General features: G+C 38.8%; 2 protein-coding genes across 2 annotated transcripts; both read right to left on the reverse strand.

Annotated features, from left to right (window-relative positions):
• Positions 1-107: 107 nt before the first annotated feature.
• Positions 108-4,754, reverse strand: layna (layilin a). The gene is made up of 8 exons (XM_047343548.1): positions 4,501-4,754; positions 4,337-4,357; positions 3,908-4,205; positions 2,553-2,710; positions 2,423-2,470; positions 2,286-2,348; positions 2,096-2,192; positions 108-1,385 (listed from the first exon to the last, which is right to left on the reverse strand). Exons 1-8 carry the CDS (start codon positions 4,577-4,579, stop codon positions 596-598), a joined length of 1,554 nt encoding a protein of 517 aa, XP_047199504.1. The 5' UTR covers positions 4,580-4,754; the 3' UTR covers positions 108-595.
• Positions 4,755-9,017: 4,263 nt separating this feature from the next.
• Positions 9,018-21,088, reverse strand: LOC118122675 (complement factor B). The gene is made up of 18 exons (XM_035179549.2): positions 20,991-21,088; positions 19,564-19,770; positions 19,269-19,454; positions 18,986-19,162; positions 18,400-18,486; positions 17,623-17,762; positions 15,379-15,526; positions 15,151-15,282; positions 14,272-14,382; positions 14,043-14,177; positions 12,540-12,661; positions 12,177-12,306; positions 11,845-11,983; positions 11,579-11,655; positions 10,115-10,215; positions 9,903-10,032; positions 9,654-9,703; positions 9,018-9,552 (listed from the first exon to the last, which is right to left on the reverse strand). Exons 1-18 carry the CDS (start codon positions 21,046-21,048, stop codon positions 9,376-9,378), a joined length of 2,307 nt encoding a protein of 768 aa, XP_035035440.1. The 5' UTR covers positions 21,049-21,088; the 3' UTR covers positions 9,018-9,375.
• Positions 21,089-23,697: the final 2,609 nt, after the last annotated feature.

The raw sequence follows: 23,697 nt of genomic DNA on the forward strand, positions 1-23,697 counted from the left end.
ATAAATAATAATATCAGTATGATGATATATTTTATCATTCTCTTCGATATCATGCCGTTACTGTGGTCGGGCTGCAGGCGCTCGAGCTGAATTCACTGCATGACCACCTTTACTCTCAATAGCATTGTTTGATTTACTTTAAAAGAGATACAAGACCATTAAAAATGAAGGAATGCGTGTATTTAACAATGTAACTTCAGGACATCTTTCAGTTTAAGGCCATGTCAAAACACACTTGTGTCTCATTCTGTACGAGGTAGCCTGTTTATATCAGGTAAACTAGGGTGTGAATAACACAGTATCTTCAGGCACAAGTAACATAATGGTCCAAGACATCCATAGATATTCAATAGAACAAGGGCAGCATGACAAGGCCATGCAAAGAGGCTGCTTTACACACTCTCACACATACACACTCATTCACGCACTCATTTCAAATGATACAGCCACAAAATGTAATTTTAACACCTCATATTCAACCTAAAAGGTTTTAGAAACATACCAAACAAACAATTATAACCACGTACATGCAGTTTTTTGCTCATGTCCCAGTCCACAATTGTACATACACACACAATGAAGGACATGTAGAGAATCAGTAGCTTTCTCTGTTGATCCATTCTTGTTCATTGAAGTATCTTCTCCCGCCGTCGAGATTCAGGCCATTCCTGTAGGAATCCGGATTAGCTTGGAAGGATTTTCGGTTTCCGTATGTTCCGAGGCAGGTCTGGTAACTATCTTCCTTCCCGTTGCTGATGTACGTCTGATAGAGGTCAGCTTTCACTGTTTGACTTCCAGGCCTCAGTTTGGGATCATAGAGGTCACTCCCTCCTCTGATGCTGCCGTCATACAGTCCGTGGTCCCCGTACACACTGCTGCCGTAATGCTCGCTCTTTGTCGTACGACGACCCAAACTCCTGTCATAAAACTCTCTGTGCCCGGTGCGGCCCAGGCTGCCGTCATTCAGTTCCCTCTTTCCTGAGCGGCCCAGGCTGCCGTCATTCAGTTCCCTCTTTCCTGAGCGGCCCAGGCTGCCGTCATTCAGTTCCCTCTTTCCTGAGCGGCCCAAGCTGGTGTCGTAGAAGTCGCGGGTGCCACGGCGTCCGAGGCTGAGGTCATTGATGTCTAAGTTGAGGAAGCAGCTCTCCGTGCTTGCAAGAGTCACAAAGCCGCTCTCTGTGTCCCGACCCCCCAGGTTGTCGTAGTCGCCTGTGGGTGTATCAGGAGAGGAGCAGAGAAAGGAGGTGTTTTTGGTTTGCGGGCGAGTTGAAACCAGGTCATCGTCCTTCTGGGAGCGAATGACGTTGTAGACGTCAGTTGGGGTTGAGCTGGGGCAGATGCCCGGGTCCGTCTGGCAAACCTCTGATTTCTGCTGTTTTCTCCTTCTGTGTCACACAGAGAGAAGCACAAGGTTAACAGAAGATGTATATTAACAGTTTTCCTGATGTGAATCCAAACAGGTGGATTTCATGATCTGAGACAGAGGTGTCGATTTTAACTTCACACGAGGTTTTGAGTCAGAAAATATTGTGTCTTAGTGAACAGATCCTACTAATAAATGTTGAGAAGCTATATAATAACATGTATCCAAAAAATGAATGTTAATGACCCACAACTTGCACTTAGACATGTTCCTTCATTTCAAAGAACACAGGCACTGTAGTTTATTTTTAACAAATCCCACAAACAATGTTTTTCTTTTGCAAATACTTCCTAGTGTGTATCAATCTGCAGTTGAAAATAGACCAGGAAAGTATTGAGAGACCAACTAAAACATTTTGAGTTGGGACACGTGGACAGTAAGTCAAATATCTAATAACCCCAGGCTGATCCTTTAAGTTTAACATGAGGTCACACTATTTGTGACAATTTTTTCCTATGTAACAAAATAATCACATGACAACTGCATTACACATGATAACATAATGCCTGCAGCTGATCTGTTCACTGATGAATGGATTCATATTTGAATTACGATTGAACAGAGCTCACCGAAGCTCACGTTTCAATTTGTGATTGTTGGAATTGTTTTTATCTTATGTTGAATTAAAACTTGTATTTGTCTGTAGTCAAATGCCTTGTTTCGGACCCTCACCGTGTGCCAAGCAGTTTGAAGCAGCAGACTCCAGTCAATGTCAGCAACAGCAGTATCAGGGGGATGGTGGGAATGATGATGTAAACCAAGTTCATAGCTTAAACAAAGAGATGGAGAACAGAGATTTAGTGACCGACGTGGTGTTTGGATCATCTCTTCTCTGCAGAAAAATTCATCAATAGCAATCAACCTGTACTTCTGTCCTGGTTTTGGTCACTTGGGTTCAATGGCAGCACAGATGCAGGGAAGACATCTGTAACGAGAGTCATCCTGATGGTCAGACTGTGTCACTCTATGTTCAGCAAGTATCTAAAACCTCTGTTTTACCTGTTTGACTGGAGTTAGGAGAGGGTGGTAATGGGTCCAGTGGATTCTCTGAGAAGAACATGAATCACAGTCAACTAAGTTCAAGCATTTTCAAAGAAACATAATTCTGAATAAGTAGTAGCAGTAGTACCTGCAGTGTATTTACAGATGAAGTTGTTCTTGGTTTCGCAGTTGTCGTCGTTCCACTGGAACATGTAGAGTCCGCCCAGACCCGCGGGTGCAGACGGCTGGTGATACATCACCACACACACTTCGTAGCCGCATGAAGGCTCGTCCCAGTGCCAGTTCCTACAACAATCACACACATGAACATGAACAGAGTCCCTTTGTTTCAAAGCTTCCTCAATGGCCATCTGTACAGAATTTACATTTTCAAATTTCAACATTTCAATAATTCAATTTTAATTTCAATAAAGTCAGAAAATGAAAGTAAAAAAAGTATATTTCCGTAATATCGGAAAATAGATCTGTAGCACCTAGTGTCAAAAGCCGAAACTAATAATGATAATAATATTAATAATAATAATAACTTGGATTTATATAGAGCCAAATAAAGAAATGAAACAAACAATTAACAGATAATAGGAATAGGAATACTTGCTCATCGTGTAATGAAGAGCTGACAGCCGGTCTTGAATCTGGTCAGATTTTGTATTTAGATATTCTTGAACAAATAGTTCCTTATTTACAGCGAATCCATTCAGACTGTGTTATGAAGGCCAAGTCGTAAGGATGCTCGTGTTTGCAAAGCATTAGAGGTAGTCTTCATCAGCGTAAAATTAGCTTATTACAGAAACACATCTACATCTGAACAAATGTTGGCCATTAAAAAATAAACAAATACTAACTCATCCAAGGAATCCTAATCAAACATGTTTATTCACATTATGTACTTAATTAAGAAAAGAATGTCGGCCAAATTTTTATTTTTTTTAACTCTCAAAAGCAATATTAGTGCAGGCCTAAAAAATGCTATAGACCAGTGGTTGTCAAATGGGGTCCGCAGACCAATTACAATTATCATGCTATATTGGTATTCTATGTTGATATGGTGTATATTTGAAATACATGTCTAATATCTTTCTAAGACATTTCTCTTGTGTTGTTCTTGTGTTGTTCTTTTAACTAAGTAGAAGTGTAAAGAAATATGTTATGTCAAATTGTTCAAAGGGATTTATATGAGGGGGTCCCCGGAATATGTTCTATCTTGTAAGGGGTCCTTGGCTGAGAAGAATTGGAGAACCTCTGGTATAGACAACAATTATTATCTAAAAACTCGATATAGAAAAATATATTTAGAATCTATCTCAAATTTGCTGGTAATGAGACCCTTCATTAGACCCTTCATTAGACCCTTCACGGGACCACACAAATGAGGAAAACCCTCTCTTCAACACAATTTGTCTTTGACATTTCACTTTATTGTTTAAAAGATCTCTCATTTTGACCCCTTTAAATTTCTTTGACCCTTTAGTCTATACACACCTAAATGTGGACTTGCTGCTGTCCAGCCAGTAGTACTGCGAGGAGCAGTCCGAGCTGCTGTCCGAGCCTCCTCCGTTGCGCCGCAAACCAATCCAGAAGTCTCCATCCGTCGGGCGGAGCTCTGTGATGAGCTGCTCTATGATCTTCTGCTCGGACGCCGACTCCACGCTCAGCAGCTGCCCTCCGTCCCGTTTGCAGGCGAGCTCGGCCTCGACAAAGTTCAGCCTCCGCCGGAGCTCAGAGAAATAGGCCAGCTTGTAACAGGGCCTCCCTTTTCCTGCCTTGCACACGCGCTGACCTACACACATACACACACTTTGTTACACATGATGTGCACTGATTTATTGGAACTTCATACACACGACTAAAGATACAGGATTAGTTCTGGAAGTCGTATTAATATATTATTTGTAGCAGTGTGTCTCCTACCTCTAGCTTCAAATATATCAGCTTCATGGGCAGAACATCCAGTGTAGAGTCAGGAAGGCAGCATGTCCATCAGGAAACCAAAGACAGATCCACAAGTGAATCAAGAGTTGTGTTTTTGTGCTGTGTTTTGTGTCTTTTTGTGTGTTTTGTGTGTGCAGACGTACCTGTGATGAGGCTTGTGGCTGCAGATGGATCAAAAAACAAAAGCAGCAAGTGACAGATGACGCTTGTGAGCAGATCCATTGGTAGGATGGAGGGATCTGTCGTAGTCACCAGTTCACCACCACCTCTTGTATTTCAGTTTAGTCTTTCTCATGCCTCTGTCTGTTCATCTGTGGAGCTCAGGTGACATAAACCCTGCTGCTGCTGCTGCTGCTGCTGCTTCAGGTGTAAGACAAATGCTCCCAAAAAAAGGTTGAAATTCAGAGAGAAAGCAAAAGAAGTGCAAAAGATGCAAGTCTCCTCATGTGTCTGCTGGGAGAAGGAGTCTGTGAAACAGAAGGAGGAGCATAAGGAGGAGGAGAGACGACTGTGCGTGTTTGGGAGGGGGCTGTAATCTGTTAAGAGCAGTCTTAATGATTGGGAGAAGAGGCTGCATCGATTGAGAGACATCTAATCATGCAAGTGCTTCTCATCGTAAACGCTGACAAGAGGCAGATTTCACTCCTTCTTTTATTACTTAAGCTCCGGGTATTATCGTTACCAAAGTGTTACATGAAAATGATCCCCTCTAACTCGATCAGGGATGTTTTAAAAATATTTCCCCTCGTTTTGTAGCTTATTGTGTTTCAGGACAAATCACGAGAGCAATAACTGCTGACAATGAGGAGGAGTACTGGATCTTTCTTTACGTTAATATTGAAGCTTGATTGTGAATCTTAAATGTTTCTCTGCATCAAAAGATCTTTTGATTGAAGTTCAGAAATAAATATCTTATCTTATATCTGATCTGGACTGTGTAGGTATGGTTTCATCGGATTTGATTAGCAGAGACATTGGAACAAAACAAACGTCATCACAACTGTCATGACATCACCCTCCTACCAATCAATTTACATTCACTTCAAACTGCATAAAAGAGGACAGACGGAAACACAAATGGATAAATTGAGCTTGTCACAAAACCAAAATGGTATTGTTTGTTTTCAAGGATGTGTTGTTGTTGGATTTTTCTTCAGGGGCTGAAGTGGTTTATGTATATATGCATTAGACAAAACTTAAACATGCATGGCTATGCTGCAAATGACAATCATATAAGTCCTTGTTACCTCATGCATGTTACCACCATGCAAGACGGTTATGTTTTCACCCTGTCCATTCGTTTGTTTGTTTTTTCTGTCAGATTTCAGCGAAACATGGTGGAAGGAGGAGACATGGTCCAAGAAAGTTCCCATAACATTTTGGTGTGGATGTGGACAAAGAGGTGGATCAAGGCATTTTTTTAATCCCTTTCATCAAAATGGTTGGATAATGTTTTGTTTTTTTCCGGTTGTTTAAAATATTTACACAGATTTCTCAGGGAATAAATCATGGATCTGGATGAAAAACATCTGACATATTTAAAGGACCGATGACTATGAGTGTGCTGCCTTAATGTAATTTAAGGGGATTGTTGATCTAATGAATGGCTATTTGCCGTTTTTATATTTTTGATTTGCAAAACTTGAATAATATAATTTCACCATTTGGGGAAATACTCTTATTTGCTTTCTTGCTGATAATTTGATGACTACCACTCTCATGTCTTTACAACAATTAGACATATCACAGTATATGCATTATCTTAGAATAATGATTTGAGAGGGGGAAAACAGTGAATTAGCTAAATCTTAAGCAAATACTTAATATGCTTTACATCGGATTAAACCATAAACTTTATATAAAGATGGACACCCACTATCTAGAGATGAAGCCAAAATATCTTCAATACGAACGCCGCCATCTTGCACATTTGGAGTAAGAGTCAGCACAATAGCAATCGGGGGAATGGAGCCGCGATAACAAACTGGATTGGACTACAATTACAGAAACCATCTTTTTAATTTTGGTCCATGTCCCATCCACTAACTGGAAGGAGGCAGGATTCATGACCTATACCGCAGCCAGCCACCAGGGGGGCTTTGTTGACAAGTTTGATGTATTTCATAAACTCAGTTTGGACAAATTACCCAGATGGATATTTGACGTTACCGTTTGATAACAAGGAAAACCTCCTCCCCCGTCTGTAATTTGATATCAGAGCTTCAGGATCAGCAGAAACCTTGCATGTCAGCGTGACCTGCTTTTCTGAGCACAAATTGCCGGAAAAGTGTATGTATGCAGTTCCTAATGGTAGTAATTTCTAAAATGGCCCATAAGGTTGATTTAGGGATTGCAGAGAGACAGATCAGCCAGAGTTTAAACAGTAGGATGCTTCATCAGGAATATGCTGCGTGTGCTTGCGTTGAATAGGGAGTGAGGAAGGGGGGGGTCAGTGAGGCTGCCCTGAATATATATGCTGTCTCCATTCATGCTGCTTTATCCGAACACTAATCCGTTTAGGTGCAGATTGATTCCAGTCGAAAGGGTTTCAGCTTTGTGTAAATTGAAGGCCGGGGACAGGACGTTTGCATTATCAGCTGATGCTCCAAACAATAAAAAGACAGAGCGGCTCCTGAGTCCCCCCCGGTGGGATTTAATAAGGAGTGGTTCTCGTTTTACAGCATCTGAGACCAGGAGAAGGTTTCATTCAATTATGCCTCTCCCATTCGTCCCTCCTCTCACACAGTCCGTCTTCTTCTGTCTCTGCCTCCCTTCCTCATCCCGTTCACCCCCTCTTCCCTCTCTCCCAATTAGTTAAAGGGAAACCAGATGAATGCTCCCATGGGAGGCCGCTACATCACTGACCCAACGCACCACCACAACACACACACACACACACACACACACACACGCAGGACCCACCCTCACACACGAGGTTCACCATGTCAGAAAATTGATGTTGAAAATTCCCCACTGTTCTGACATTTAGCCAATATGCCTTGGTAAAGAGAATTTCTAAATGTAAATTTTCACTGAGGCAAATGTGTAATGGTCAAACCGATCCTAGTTACACAGTAAAATAACACGATTTGAAGCCATAAACTGGCTTGGAGCAAAATGAATCATTCAGTGGACAGTTATTTGTGTGCTGTAAAAACAGGGCCATGACCGACAAACTCAGTTCATCCCCATCTGAAGGCCAGAGAGGGGAAGAAAAAAAAACCTAATCACCCACCAAAACAAGAACTTAACTTTCCACTAAATCTAATTTGAATGATCTGACTCGGCCCACTGCCAGGCCGAGTGTCCGCATTGCGTAGGGCGGCGCAGAGAGCTGGAAATGGGCCCTGAGTCACTGACCTGAGGGGGAGCTGGACGGCTCCCTCAGCAGAGCAGCGTCCATAAAAGAGTTTTAATGAAACCTTTTAAGTGCTGTAGTAATTCTTTTTTCCCTTTTTGATGCATGTGTGGAAAAGGCCTGACAGAAGAAAAACTGTATAACAAGCTGTGGTTGTGTGTCATGTAAATTATGATAATAACAAATTCTACTTCAAATCATTCTCTGAGTGTCCTCCTGCATAGAGACAATGATGAATGCACAACTTACAAAATACTGAGGTTTGGGTTAATTTATCCATTTAATTAACAAACATCATGTGAAACATCTTTTCCTGCGTCTACAGTCAAACATCTTTAACTTAAAGGAGCTTGAACTGGAGGCTGCACTGACTCCTTCAGGACTGTAGTCTACTGTAAGTCCTTCTGCCGAGTTAGAGAAGATTTTTAAATCGTCTCTCCTCTCTCATGCCAGGTTTTGAGGGACCTTTATTGTTGGTGGCTGTTATTTTAGGCTGCTGGTTTTTTATTACCTCCAACATGGAGGTTATGTTTTTGGTGGAAGGATCGGACAAAAAAAACATTACATTTTGTTGCACATTCGGATGAAGGGGCAGATCCAACAATTTTGTTTATCCACTTCCTTTAAAGTTGTGAGATAGGGCTCATTTAGAGGATTAATATCTACCAGTGAGTGAAATTTGGTGCAGCTTGATTGAATTTAAGGTCACCGCTGGGCTTGGCGGATGTATTATTTAGTGTCACTCTGGTTTTCTCCCTGATTATTGCCTGTTCATTTAATAGCAGATTGGAAACCCTATGAAAGAGAACAAGGCAGAAGTGTAAATATGATATAAAAGCTCAATCATGCAGATCCGGATATGTAGAAGCCAGACCCAGGAATTTGGGATGTTTTTCAACATTTTCCCCGAGAATAATTCTTAAAATCTCTCATTTTAGGGGACTTATCTCATCTCCTGATCTAATCTGTGTGAATTTTGGTGCTGGCTGTTGGGCTTTCGTGGAGGTATGCTGTGTACTTTGCTGAGGGCCATTCTAGTTTATAGTCTTCTTTTGTTTGTTTTATCAAATTGTGACTTGTGTCTGAGTTGGTCAAAATGAAACTTTAAATCAGACACAAAGCAGTTGTACTAAGACATAACGACTTGGATAAATTCAGTGTATCATTAGACAGTAAATGCTATGATTCATGATAATATGTACAATGTACCTGACAAAGCAAATGGAAATTTTCACAATAGAAAATGATCATAAGTAACCCATCATAAAGTCAGTCAGTGACATTAAAAAGACAAGTCAAGACCCAGGTTAATACTGATTTATTGAGCTGTTTACAAACTGGTTAACCACTTAAAATGGTGAATAAATGAATGTGCAGACAAGATACAGCTCTGATAAACATAACTGACAATAATTGGTCCTTTTGAGAAGTAGTGATGCCAAAATGTTTTAAAACATGATGTCAATTTGTGAACATGTATGTATTTGATAAGAACATTTATAATTTGCCTCTTTCCATTCTGAGCCCACATACCGATTGAATGAGTGTTGGATGAATTCAATCATCCTCAATCATCCAGCTAAATAACATAAACCAATGTTTTTGAAAAAATTAATCATATAAATGAAATGGTGAACCAAACTGCAGCAAATAAATGAATTTAGTCTTCCAAAAACTGAAGTGGTGCATAATCGTCCTGCATGTCATTTGCCAGGACAGATTTGAGAAAAGGGACGATTCTGAAAAGATTAATGTGGAAATCTCTGGAGCTGGCAGTCGACTCAACTTTCCCCCCCGACGTGCAAAGTTTCTTGGTTCCCCAGCTCACCACGCCAACCTGTGGAAGAGGTCGTTACTTTACATCTTCAGCAAGAACTCACACGGTCAAACTGTTACCTCAGCATAACATTTGATGCGTGAGTAACAACAGCTGTTCACCTGTATGATACGATGCTTGTAGTTTTTGTATACAGCTCCTCCAGAGTCGCCTGTCTCCAAAAAATACACACACATATGGTCACAATAAGAATAAGAGACTTCAGATTCTGGCCATTCTTTAGTGTATAAACTGCTTCTTCTGTCATTTTCCCGTATGTGTGTTGATGAAATGATCTTAGCTCATTTCAAGGATGTCTATGGGATAACTACCTGCTCCTTGTCAAGTAGAGCAATAACCTTTACACGTACCTGTGCATGCTATGTGATCTCTATAAGGAGTCTGACCACCGGTGCACAGGAAGTTTTCAGTCACAGCGACCTTTGGATTCTTCGTGTCTATGCCTTCTGCATCTAGTGCATGTACGATACATTCGATCCTCTGCTCGGGAGAAGAACCACAGCTTTAGGATTAGAGTTGAACAAACTAGAGGCACATCATAGCTCAAGGATTTTAAACTCACATTATCGCCAAGTTTAGCGATGACATCTTTTTCCTCGATTGAGCTTCCCGACTTCGTCAGGAAATTGAGTTTTTCCAGATGAGATTTCAGCACACTATCCTCTGCAGAGACACACAAAAAGACAGAGGCTCAACAGATGCAAGGCCACTGAATTGACAGGGGAAAATTCTGTTACATGACATTACACTGAAGGGTCTTTGGATTGAGGATATTTACATGTGAGACATTGTGAGGTAAAAGAAAAATTAGAAACTTAAGCATTTTGATTTGAAGACCAATTCACAAAACCGCTTCAACAGCTTCAACATCTCATTGTAGTTTTGTTACCCTGACTCCTGCAGCCTGTCAAGCTTTGGCCTCATTGAAGCTAAAATATTAATAATACTAATAATTAAAATAAAAACAATAATATTAATATTACTACTACTACCTATAATAATAATAATACTTATATTATAATAACTTTATACCCATAGTACTTATCTTAACAAGGTTACTTAGTGCTTTACAAAATACGGAATGGGAATAAAACAACACAGAACAAAACAACACAGAACAAAACAAAAATCAGAAAAATAACATTAAAGAGAACCGAGTCGTGAGCTGCTCCATAGATTTTGCTTCACCCTGTGTACACACAGCAGATAAATGACATTAGGTCGAGCAATACATAATTTAAGTGTTATGGGGACAGGGCCCTCTCCATCGCTGGCTCCCCTCCCATTATCCGATTCTCCCCCTCAATAGAAGTTTTCAAAAGTCATCTGAAAACACATTTTTATTCATAACCTTTCAATGTGCCCAGATTGTTGTTAGTATTATTATTGTTGTTTGTATTGTTATTATTGTTATTACTATTATTGGTGATGGTAGTGATAATAATGACTATATCTTTTGTCCTGTTTTAAATTTGACTGTTATTTTTGTGTTGTAAAGCACTTTGGAAAGCTGTGAATTAAAGTGCTATATTAATAAAGTTGAAGTTAAAGTTGAATTTAGTGCTATTAAACCTCGTCCACACATGATTGGTAGGATGCCAAAGTTCAGAAAGGAACAGAGCCAAAAGAGCCAAATTCCCCATCACTATAAACTAGTGAACTGGAAACATTCAAATTAATTCAGATACTGTGTTTTCAAACTGATGGACCATGAGCCTAATCAGCTAGTCAGCAAAACCTAATAAAAATTCGCCAAAGACTGACTGACAGCGAAAAATAAGAGTACTGCTTATGTGTCTAATATCAAGGACCCACTGCTTTTGAGTAAATCTTCCATCAATATTATAAATAAAACTGCATATAAGTGGTGTGAGAATTGACAGGTGAGTGACTTGCAGCTCAGGAATGGGCTGATAAAGGTCACAAAAAGTCACCCAGCTCTATATGAAGATGGGCATCTTTATAAGCTTTTAATCACAAACGAGCTGTGTGACAGTGTGACATTGTGTGGGTGGAAGTAGCACACCTTGTTGCTTGAGGGTGGATTTACCCACCAGTTGCAGAGCGTCACTGGTCTCCTGGGTGCCAGGAATGCAAATACGTCTGATGGCGACAGCAAAAACATGAAAGAACTCGTAACATGGTACATTTAGCAATAAAGAACAAGTGCAGTAGTCTATTACAAATGATTTTTGTTTATGTGTGAGATGGTAAGAAGAACTATTTTATCAATATATCTCCAGGTAGGACTAAGAATCAAATTTAAGCACAAACGACAGCATGAGTTGTTACCTGACGAAAGAGGAGATTTGAACGTCTTCCTCCAGTTGGATGAGAGCAACATCATAGTCATAGAACTCCGCCACGCCTTCGTTCACCTTAGCACTAACATTGTACTTTGGATGTAATATGAAGGTTTTAACTCTTTTTACTGCAAAAGAGATGAGGTCACATGTTAGTAATGGTGTTACTGTCATCATGCAGAGAGCAGAAAACTTAGTCAAACTCATATTTGAAATTAAAATTATTAATTCTAATTCTAATTCATATAATTGCTACAATGATGATAACATGTCGATGAGAGGCAGGCATATGCATTCAGACATTAAATAAACATTTATTACCTGTGCCCTTTCCATCATCAATTTCAACTTTCAAATGCTCTGGTAAATCGCCAAATTTGAAGCAGTGAGCAGCGGTCAGAACAAACTTGGAGGTCACCAGAGAGCCAAGGCAATTCCTTAGTCCTTGATTCTTGAATTTTAAATGATAAATAAATACAGTTCAGTTGTTAAAGCAGGAGGCAATTTCTACTGTGTCCTACTGTGTTTTCATTACATCAAATATTTCTAAGTAACCAGTAGAATCCTCTAAATTTGAATAATTAAAAAGACTCATTGTGGGAAGGGTTGTAAATATTCATGTTTTCATCCTCGCAAACATTTCTCACACTCTTATGAAGTTAAATGAAATACTGAAACATGCACCTCGATCCGGATGGACGCCAACCATGGATACATTTTCCTCTCGCTTTCTTTGGAACCGTCTTTGGAATTTTCATTGTCATAATACTTGTGAAGACCACATAGGCCCTGAACGTCGCTTTCATCTGCATTAAAGAAATCCATAGAGAATAAATTAAATGGAGATAATGTTCCTGAATACAAAAACATTCTTGGTTATATCAGACTCAACAATTAGATTAAACATTGCAGTCATTTGTCACAAGGTTTTTATTCTAACGTGACATTTTTTTTCACATACATTAGGGACCATTTGGGATTCAGTGTCTTGAACCCATTTCATCATTAAATTACATTACATTCATTTAGCAGATGGTCTCATCCAAAGCAACCTTCAGTAATATGCATTTAACCTCTGAAGGTGCATTAGTTTTCAATTGCAACAATAACTGTAAGTGCAAGACACATTTTCAGACACATGTTCGAGCTGTGAGTGTATTGTTCAGTGGACATACTGCTCAGGATTTGCACCAGATGTGTGATCAGAATCTGTACAGTGTAAATGCAAACTGAACCGTAAAAAAGATCTGCCCATCAAGTTGAAAGGTGACTTGTCCCCGTCATCCTGTTACTTCAAAGCAAGCACGACTAAAGTTACAGGTCTTAGCAGTAACTAGCAAATCCTGATTTAGAAAGGAATTACGTATTCGAAGCAAATAGATAACGAGCATTTCAATATTAGGTGTAAATTCAAAGATGTGTGGATCTTATGGTGTTATCGCGGATAATGGTTTCAAATAATACCCAATATAAATATGCCCTATCTTAGTTACACATGATGAAATTTGGTTATTAGAACGAAACAAAAAAGCACAGCAGAGGCCAGATATGAACATGAACCATAGACTTATTAATAAAGATGGACGACACTGACTCCCACTATCCAGAATCAAAAGCTAAAATAACCAGGATACAAATGCTGCCATTTTGCACATTTGGAGCCAGAGTCTGCGCAGTAACGACCAGGGGAATTGAGCCGATGGTAGCATGTGCTCGACCAATCCCGAATCAGTCTAAGCTGCCATTCATCATGTTTGTCAAATAACCAAAATAGAAAAATTTGTACTCGAACAAAGATCAGTGATCAAAAGAACTTCCTCTTAATGTGAAAATTGTGTATAGTTTTTAATGGTCCATTCTCTTGATGGATATAGACATGATGCCCGTGTACAGTTTAAATGTGATCCAGAGGGAGATTTTATCACATCTGTCCATGCAGTGGTGTCGGGCTGTGTATCATAGAGAGACACCACAAGATCAAGAGTTATGACTGCGCCTGCTCTTAAGCACTTTAGGAACCAAGACAGAGCTGTGTTTCCCCCCCCCCCAGTTATGATCATATATCTCCTGCGTTTCAAACTGGAGAATGGGGATGAATGCTGGGGTGTATGTTAGCAAGCAAATGCATCATTGAACTGAAAATGGAAACGTGTCACGGGATTCATTTAGCCTTCTGACATCACTCACCAATTATTTCATCAAAGGTCTCCTGCAAATCCTTAATGTCCTTCATTCTGAAGTAATGCTGGCCACCGAGGCCTGTTGTGAGCGGCTGCAGGTCGGCATCTAAGACCTCAGCTCCAATGGCAAAAATGTAAATGTCTGTAGAAGGAGGGCGCATGGCAGGAGAAGTTAAAACACAAACATCAGCACAGTAACAGAAATTTAAAAGCAGCAACATATAAATAAAACTCACCAAGGAATTCTTCTCTTGATTGAGTCCCTGGTTCACTGGTTTGGTTCATATAAATCATGTTCTTTATTCTTTCCACAGTGGGAGCAGGTGAGCCACCCATATTATAACCACCTACAATAAAAGAAGACAATATGTTTAAATGATGTTCAACAAGTCTATGTGTACCCGAGGACAATTAAAGGTTCAGTGTGTACGATTTAGGTGAAAGGGATCTATTGGCAGAGATGGGCCCTTTATATTTAAATACTTTATATTTACATTGGGAGAGGGTCCTCACTATGTAGGCTGCCATGTTTTTTGTTTTTATTTAACTGAAGAAAGTAAAATTACATCCATTCCTTAATGGCGGATAGGCACTCTGTTAGGACACTCACACAGCTGACATTGTCTGGCTTGAAGGACAAGTATATTTGGGTGTCATCAGCATAGGAATGATATGATATCCCATTAAAACGGCTGATGACATCTCCTAATGGGAGCATGTAGAGCAAAATAGTATGGGACTAAGAATGGAACCTTGTGGCACTCCGCACATCAGTGGGGCCAAGGATGAGGTATTATTTCCAATGGAAACCGAGATTTGTCTATCTGAGAGATATGACTTGAATCATCTAAGGGCAGTTCCAGATATGCCCGACGCGTTGCATTAGTCTATTGATCAGAATGTTATGATCATTGGTGTCAAATGTGGCACTATGGTCAAGGAGCAGTAATACGGCGCAATCACCAGCATAGATACAAAATAAAAGCCCTATAATTCAGCTCTATATAAAGCATGGCAGCAACAAAACAAATATTGTGCTTTTTTATTAAGACAACTTGCTAAAGAGGAAGTGATTCTATAAATGTTGTCGCCATGATGGTGATCTAGAATGTTACCATCAGTAAAAAGGATGATGACATGACGATGTTCCTTAAAACCTTCATCTTTCACTCGTCTCTTTATGACTGCCATTTGCTCCAGGAAGGTCTGGAAGACGAGATTCAGATCAGTTCCAGCAATGTTTCTGTCTGGGAGTCCAAACACATAGTAAAACACAACATCAGGCTCAAGCTGTGTTTGATAAAACAAGACTCCCAACAACATCTCTGATCTGTTTTACTTACTGCCTACTTTAAACTTTTCCAGCTCTTCCTTGACGCTGTCCGTGTGCGTTATTCTGCCGTCCAAGAAGTCAAGTATGCTGACAACTTTGTGTATCTCAGAGGAGAAAAAGAGGACTTCATAATTTGGAGTCACACTAAAGGATGAAATCTGAGGAGACATAAGTGAAACCGTTGAATATCAGGTGTGTGAAGTTTAGTATTATATGAGCTTTGTGAGCACATGTGAACTCGTGGCACATTCTGTGAAATATTTTGTTAATGCAACACCTCCATATGTATCAAACTGCTTATGGTTGTTTTTTTGTTGAGTAATTGACTCATTTATCAGCAGAAAGATTTTCCCATAGTGTGCATTGACTTCGAGCCAGGGGACTCTCGCCAAGAGGCATCAATCAAGATTATGATGTGTAATTCATAATGAAATTTCATTCTAATGGGCTGTTGTCCTGGCAGCCTAATGGGATGAGATTATGTTTGTACATGTTGAGTGTTCAGTGTGCCAAATGTGATTCTAAAAGTGTGTCAGGCTTCGTATGTCAGCTTACACCAAACATATGGTCATTCATATAACTACAGATTGTGAAATCGACTCCTCTCATCCTCTTAATAGGATCAGTGTTATGAAAGTCACATCCATAGACAATATATACACATATATATATATATATATATATATATATATATATATATATATATATATATATATATACACTTGGACGTACATCAGTGTGATAAGAACTACCTAACTTGACCGAAACCATCAGTCCAACATTATACAAATGTTTTGCTTTATATAGTTACAGGTCAAGCTGGAATCAAGGTAGTTGTAGTAACCCCCTGTTTACAGCCTTTGTGCTAAGCTATGATAACAAGTGGCTGCCTCAAATTCATATATAAAGATGAACAATGCATCTACACTTCCTCCAGCTATTCAGAAATGAATCCAAAATACCCTGCATACGAATGCTGCCATCTTGAGCATTTGGAGCCATAGTCTGTGCATTGGCGAGCCACGGTAGCCAATTACCGATGATACATGTGTTTGACCACTTCCCCTCATTTATATAGCATAACTAATTAAAATCAAACTGACTGGGAAAATTAACACTTGAAAATACATAAAATGACAGGAACCATCTTTGAGAAAAAGTTATTAATGTATACTTTGATCCACGTCTCATCTGCTAACATGGAGCAGGCAGGGCTTACGACCTTTATTGCAGCCAGCCAACAGGGGGCCAACAAGACGCTTTGGCTTCAATTTTGGTGAGGGATTGGTGGGGGGGGGTTGCCTTTACTGATAGGACAGCATAAGCGTGAAATGGCAAGAAAGAATGGGGTAGACATACTAAGTTAATGACTCTTTAAGTAGTCAAAAAATGTATGTTAAAAAAATTGTTAAAAAAAAGGTATCAAAACCTTCACTGCAAATATGGAGGACTGTTGACAAATAACATTGACAAATAAATAAAAAGGACATTTAGAAATATGTAATGATATAAAATATAGATCAAAATAAAGAAAAGAATGATAAAAATGAAACAATCCAATCCATTTGTAAAACTTATCATGAAATGTTCATTCATTTAGCCTCTTTTCACAATAACCTTTATTGCAAACCTTTTGATTGATTTTTCCTTTCAGCAGTTTTTGTTTCATCACAATCATTGCCAAAGTAAAGCAAAATAACATGTTTTTATTTCAACATAAAATCAATTTCTGTTTTTACAACACAGCTTTTCCTTAATTATCATTTTAGTTCAAAATGCAACATGGCAAAAAGTCTCTCTCCGTCAATTAAGAGAAACAAGACAAATCAAATGAAGCGATTGTTGATTTGATGTGAATGTGCAGGCGTTTTATAGCTACATGACATTCTGACCCATAACTAATAGGCTAATGGCTTCCTGTGTCATGCACAATATGAGCTGTAACATTTTCATTTTATTCCTCACGAGAGCAAGTGATTGATTAAATGTCCAGACGGCTCACACTAACTGCTGTATTGTGACATGTTTTAACAACTCAGCAAATTTATTGCCAACATCCATCAACAGCAGCTCGTACTTTCACCCCATGTGCATCTTTTAAACTGTGCCCACGATCCCAATATAACTCAGGTCCCTACTTCTAGCACAATGTTGCTGACTGCAAATTCAGCATTTTAAAAAACACTAAACCTTTTACATAAAACCTACATTGTTTCTCATTTTTTAACGAAGAGTAACTTTGTTTGTTTCTTACCTTTGTAATAAGTTTGGTGACAGCGTCTTTTGCATTCACGAAGTGTTTCTCCTCGATGCTCTCAGAAATATCCACACCAATATAGATGTTAAGAGTCCCATTTTTTGAAATCCTGATTTTCTTCTCCTCCTGTGTGTCATCTGAACAAGCCACAACAAATTCTGTTTATTTTTCCCGAAACATGTCATTACATTTTCATTTTTTATTTTGTCAACAGAGAAAAAAGCCTCACAGAAGACAAAACTGTGTCTTCTGAATTTTTACAGAGTAGAAATATTCTCAGATTTATATATTCAGAGCTTCTACAGTATTATCATTGTATACATGAGTGGGTTTTGATGGAATGAATGAAAAATTGGATAAACTATAAAATCATCACTCATTTACTATCACTCATTATAGGATTCCCTTCACGCTTAAGAATACAACATCTGCACAAGAGAGCTCCACGCACTGCAAATTTTTAAAACACATGCAAATAAAATTGCAGCGCATGTGTCGTAAAATTGATGAAGATGTTTTCTTAATCTGCAGTGCGTTGAGTCCACCACTATGGCATGGACCTAACAACGAGACTGTTGACGAGATGTTTCAGGAGCTTCAGGAGCAGTGTTTTCAGTGGGAGAGAGACCTCTCTCTGCTGGTTCTTTTACCTTTGCACACCTTTTACAAACACAAAAGACCTATATAACACACTAGAGGAAAGGGAAATACTGAAAAAGCATAATATGTCCCCTTTATATAATTTAAATATTCACATTACCTCCTGAAACTTACCGAGGGGCTCTAAAGTGACAAGGCTTTGTTTGATCGCACTGCCAAATGCCTCTGAAACCTCCAGAGTAGTGTCATAGGTGTGTTTGTCTGGAAGAAGCAAAATGAACAGAGGTTTTCAGTCACCGTGACGAGGTGGATTGATACAAAGAAAAAACTCTCCCATCACTGCAGGGACCGGAGCTCAGCTCTCAGCAGTTTATGTTTTTACATTCATAGGTGGGGGGGCAGGTGAGGGATCAAGTGCATGTAACTGGAATAGTGATTCCTACTTGTTGCTCAGCGTGCAACGTGAGCAGACCCAACCCAGATCCCAACGGGTCTCAGACTGGGTATCTACATTATTAATATTTTTTATTTGTAGTCTATGATTCCCTCACTGACTTTATTATAGTTTTTAAAAAATTTTACAAATGATGTGCTGTACCATGCAGTAATATGTATGTATGCAGTAACATGTGTCTATGTAATAACATGTATGTAGGTCTCTTATAGGTAACATGCTATGTAATGTGCAGTAACATGTATGTAGGTGTCTTACAGGTAACATGCGATGTAGTGTGCAGTAACATGTATGTAGGTGTCTTACAGTAACATGCTGGCTCTTTGCCCGTCCACTGGCCGCTCTCCTGACACACTCTTTCTTTCGACCCGACCACAAACAGGTTGCCATTGCAGCTGTATTTCACTGTGTCATCAATTCCAAACACGTTTCCGATCCTTGAGGCTCCAGCTGGGACTCCAGGATCAGCACAGTTATCTCCTGCTGCGGAAACACAAACAACAAAAGACCCCTCACACATCTGTTATGAATGTGAATGTATGTATAAGTGGAGAGTGAGTGGGGAAGCAGGTTGGTGTTCAGGACTCACAGTCACGGCTACAGATGGTAGTGGAGCCACTCCATTTCCCGTTTGGTAGGCACACACGCCTGCTTGAGCCTCGCATTGTGTATCCAGAGTAGCACTCATATGTGGTCTCATTGTTCACAAAGTACTTCTCCTGAGGAGGGGAGACGGTCCCATAGTCCAGTACGTTGGGGTCTGGACATTCAACAACTGCAAAACAACACAAAACCCCCTGAGTTCTCGTGTAGAGCAGGAGGCCTGAGGCAAAGAGACACACACTTTCATCATCATTATCATCATCATCATCATCATTACTCACTCCTGCATCTCTGAGGTGTAAATCTTTTGGGTCTGGGTGACCAGTGGCCGTTTAGCTGGCACAGACGGGTCAGGACAGGAAATGGATAAAAGCTCTCAGGACAGTGGTAGATCAACAGGCTGCCCCTCGTCAGCTGCTGGGTCAGTGTGTAGTGACCTCCTTCTATCTGCATACCCTCCTCTGTGCATTCACACCAAACCCCACATCCTGAGAAGAAGAGAAACATTATTGGCGGCCAGGATCTAGCTGGGTACTCATATTATATTATTTTGTTCTCATTTTGTTGAAAGGAAATTTTACAAAACACCAGACAAGTACCCTTTACATTTAGCTAAATGCTAATTTAAGTTTAAATAGATAAATAACAGAATGTATTACAAGGACAATGAGAATAGACTTTATTGAAAAGGTAGGAAGGAAAGAAGGAAATATAATTCTCATATCATTCCTCCTCAAAGAGATTATTAGACTTTCACAAGTCTTGTTTTTTTTTATCTTCTCTGAAATAAGCTTATGACGTTGGGGGTAATTTTGGTTAAATTTTGTGTAAATGAAATTTACCATAGAAGATCAACAACAAAAACAAAGTTGTGATTGTCCGTATTAAAATATACAAGTACATTCTCACAGTTAATATTATTATTAGTTTTACGCAATAATTTATTTTCTAAATAAGACCAAAAGGAGTTTCGATATGTGCAATGTTAAAATAAATGAGTCACAGGTTCAGGTTCTATGTTACAAAAAAATGTCACTTGTCTTCTCTATGTCGAAGAAGTATAACTTGGTCAAACATTCTTTTTTTTTTCTACAAAAAATACCATCAAATAAGTTGTTCCACAAAGCCGTTCCTGTTGGGCCAATCATTTACATGGTTCTCCTATTTTAGGAAGCTCCCTCCAGAACCTGATATTATGTAGATGTTATTTTTATGTTTTAAAGATAAGTTGTTCCACACAATGAATAAATTCCTCTTCAGTTGAAACATTCAGATTTCAGAGAGCAAACGTTCTGACTCCGGAAGAAATATCCAAAGGTTTTTATACACTGGAATCTTAATGTCAGTATTGTCATTTCTATTTAAAAAAGGATTGTAACAGCAATGGAAATCATTAATATACACGGTTGTTACTTAAAAATAACATATAACTGTTTTGAAAAAAATCTATTTTAAAGTTTACTATAATCTATGTTCCAAAGAAATCTACTTGACTTACAGTAAATATAAATACATGAGCATTTTTGTTCAATAAATAATTTTAAATTACATATAATATTGTTCCTTTCACGTCTGTACGTGTGTTTGAAGGTACTGGATGCCTAAATTTCCTTCAAGATTTATAAAATATCTGTCAATCTATCTATTTATCTATATATAATATTTACCTATGTGTGTATTTTTAAATTTAAGGTAATAATAAACGTACCCATGCAGAGGAGACATGAAAAAACAGCAAACCAGGTCCAGTGGAGAGAAATTCCCATGTTGAAGCCTAAACTGGGGAAAGGTATGAAAATGAGGTTTTTCTTCATGAGATGCACATTTATTTCACAGAGAGGGGGCTGGACAAACACAGATGGTCCGGCTACTTATTAACTTCAAGACAAATAAAAGGAGATCATTAGTGAATGTCAAAGAAAACTATTTTCCACTAAAGTTTTAACCATTGCATTATAGATAGGATAAGATAAGAAGTCCTTTATTTGTCCCGCAATGGGGAAATTTGCAATGTTACAGCAGCAGAAGACAACACATTAGTAGCATGCAGTACTTGGGTGAAGGAATATAAAGAAATAGAAATATACAACAATATATAGAAAAAAGATATAAATGTGATTAAACCGGTATACACAGTGTAAAGAAATATATTATGTGTCAGAATATGCAGAGTAAATGGAATTGCACATAACGGTTTATATTGCACAGAATTTTTTTTACAAATGAGTATAGACCTCAATAACACACAATATAAATAAAATCATTGAGTTATAATCAATAAGACAAACAAATTTAATTAAGTGTGTATCTTCTTAAATATATTAATGTAACGTGTAGTAGAAAATCTTATTTCTCCTACTCCCAACAGTGAGAAGATTTAACAAAATTCAGTACAGTTTAGGATTCGTTTATTTCAGTCCAAACATTATTCTGTTTATTCATGTATGTATGTGTGTGTGTGTGTGTGTGTGTGTGTGTGTGTGTGTGTGTGTGTGTGTGTGTGTGTGTGTGTGTGTGTGTGTGTGTGTGTGTGTGTGTGTGTGTGTGTGTGTGTGTGTGTGTGTTTGTGTGACCATAAATAGGACAGAGATCCAGGATTTCACATGTGTACACACACAGTCACATGCTGCATGAAAAAACAAAGAAATTGTGAAACCAAGACAAACAAACGTTTGCTTCATCATTTCCCAAAATCCAGAGGCACTGTCGAGCATCATACACGAACACATTGATTCATCCATCGATTGACGTCACCCCTGGGCCCGTTTTCACTGTGGCTCACTCTCTGACATTTGATTGACTCCCTTTCCTTTCATTATTTTTCCAATTATTTATTTTCAATGATCCATTAAAGGTGTGAAAGACTTACTGTTAAAATAAATAAATATATTTTAGAAACTGAAACGTCAGGAAAACTTACAAAGTTGCTCTTTGACCTCTTTGGCCCCTGAGCCTGTGCAGGACCCCAACTGCAATTCTAGTTTTCAGCTGTGATTTAAGTCTTCAGCTACAGTCCTCACTCTTACTCGTCATATTTATAAGTTGCTTGACCTGTTACCTTCAGAAGTTTCCTACATTACAAAATTGTTTTGGCCCAGATTTGGCCCACATCCAAATACTACATGGAACCATGGCACTTGGGCAGACGCTCCTGTTTTCCAGCTCTGGGACACAAATAAACGATTGAAACACTGCATGACAACCAAAGGTGGCCTGAATTTGTTTTGTGCTATTCGGGCCGTATTCACAATTTACCAGATGGGCCACTTTAGCTTCACATCCAGATTTCATGTTGCCTGGAGCACCGATTGTTTGATAAAAAAAAGGCCCACATCTGTTTTGGGATAATTGGTTCACATTTGCTATTTTACAAATGGGCCCCTTCAGGCTCAAATCCATTCTGAACGGGCCACAAAAAGGCCAGAAGTGCCGCATCATTGCCTGAAGTGGCCCACATCCATATGTGTTGTGTTTTCAAGAAATGTTAATGGTGGTAAGGATTTCACAGTTCATGTGAGGTGTGTCTCCAGCTTCTCACAGAGCTGACGTCACAACTGATAAAGACCAGATAGTTTGGATTTGTCACTGTGTTGATGCAGAGATATTACACAAAGACACTATTTGTTGTTGTTTCCTTTAATACACCTTGTGAGTCACACTTGTTGAATGTTCCAGGTGGAAGGAATTGACTCAGATGGGCTGATTTGTCTATTTTTGTTTTGTCTTGTGGTATGGAAGATTTCTATTTCATTTGTATTTATTATGATTTATAGTACAATAGGGATTTCATTTTCCACTTGCATTTAACTGCTTTCTGTCCATGAGTTATTGCTTTGATTTATTCATGCCTCTAAGAGCAACAACATGGTCTCTCCTCTAGCGCCTCCTATTGGATTAACCACACCACTGGTAAGAGAGTATTCAAAATGGTCATTATTTGTTCCATCCAACATTTTGTGCCATGTAATAATATAGAATATACGGCCTGTTTAAGCTGGATATTTTAACAATTTTAACTTAATAGTAGATAGTTTCCATCTGTAGACCAAGGAAAATTATTTCTTAATATTTTCTAGCATTAGATGACATAAGAGTATTTTTTGTACATATTATGTTTATTCACTTAAATTATAAGAATTACTAGGCTAGGCTGCAGTTCCATCCACTATTACATCGCCTTTTCAAGGGTTTTGTCCCACTGTGATAAGACCTGAATTACTTTAAATTAAAACTAGAAATAAACGTTAGGATTTAATGTGGTTAGACCATGTGCAGATATTACAGGTTCTACAGCTACATTGTTTAAATATGCAAACGACCTGCTGAGTTGCCTTTCTTATTAGCTCAAGTTTAATTTTCAACGTAGGACTTTTACTTGCAAAAGAGTCATTACACAACATGATATTGCTACTTTT

Source organism: Hippoglossus stenolepis, chromosome 15, assembly GCF_022539355.2.
Source record: "Hippoglossus stenolepis isolate QCI-W04-F060 chromosome 15, HSTE1.2, whole genome shotgun sequence".
Classification (NCBI taxonomy): domain Eukaryota; kingdom Metazoa; phylum Chordata; class Actinopteri; order Pleuronectiformes; family Pleuronectidae; genus Hippoglossus; species Hippoglossus stenolepis.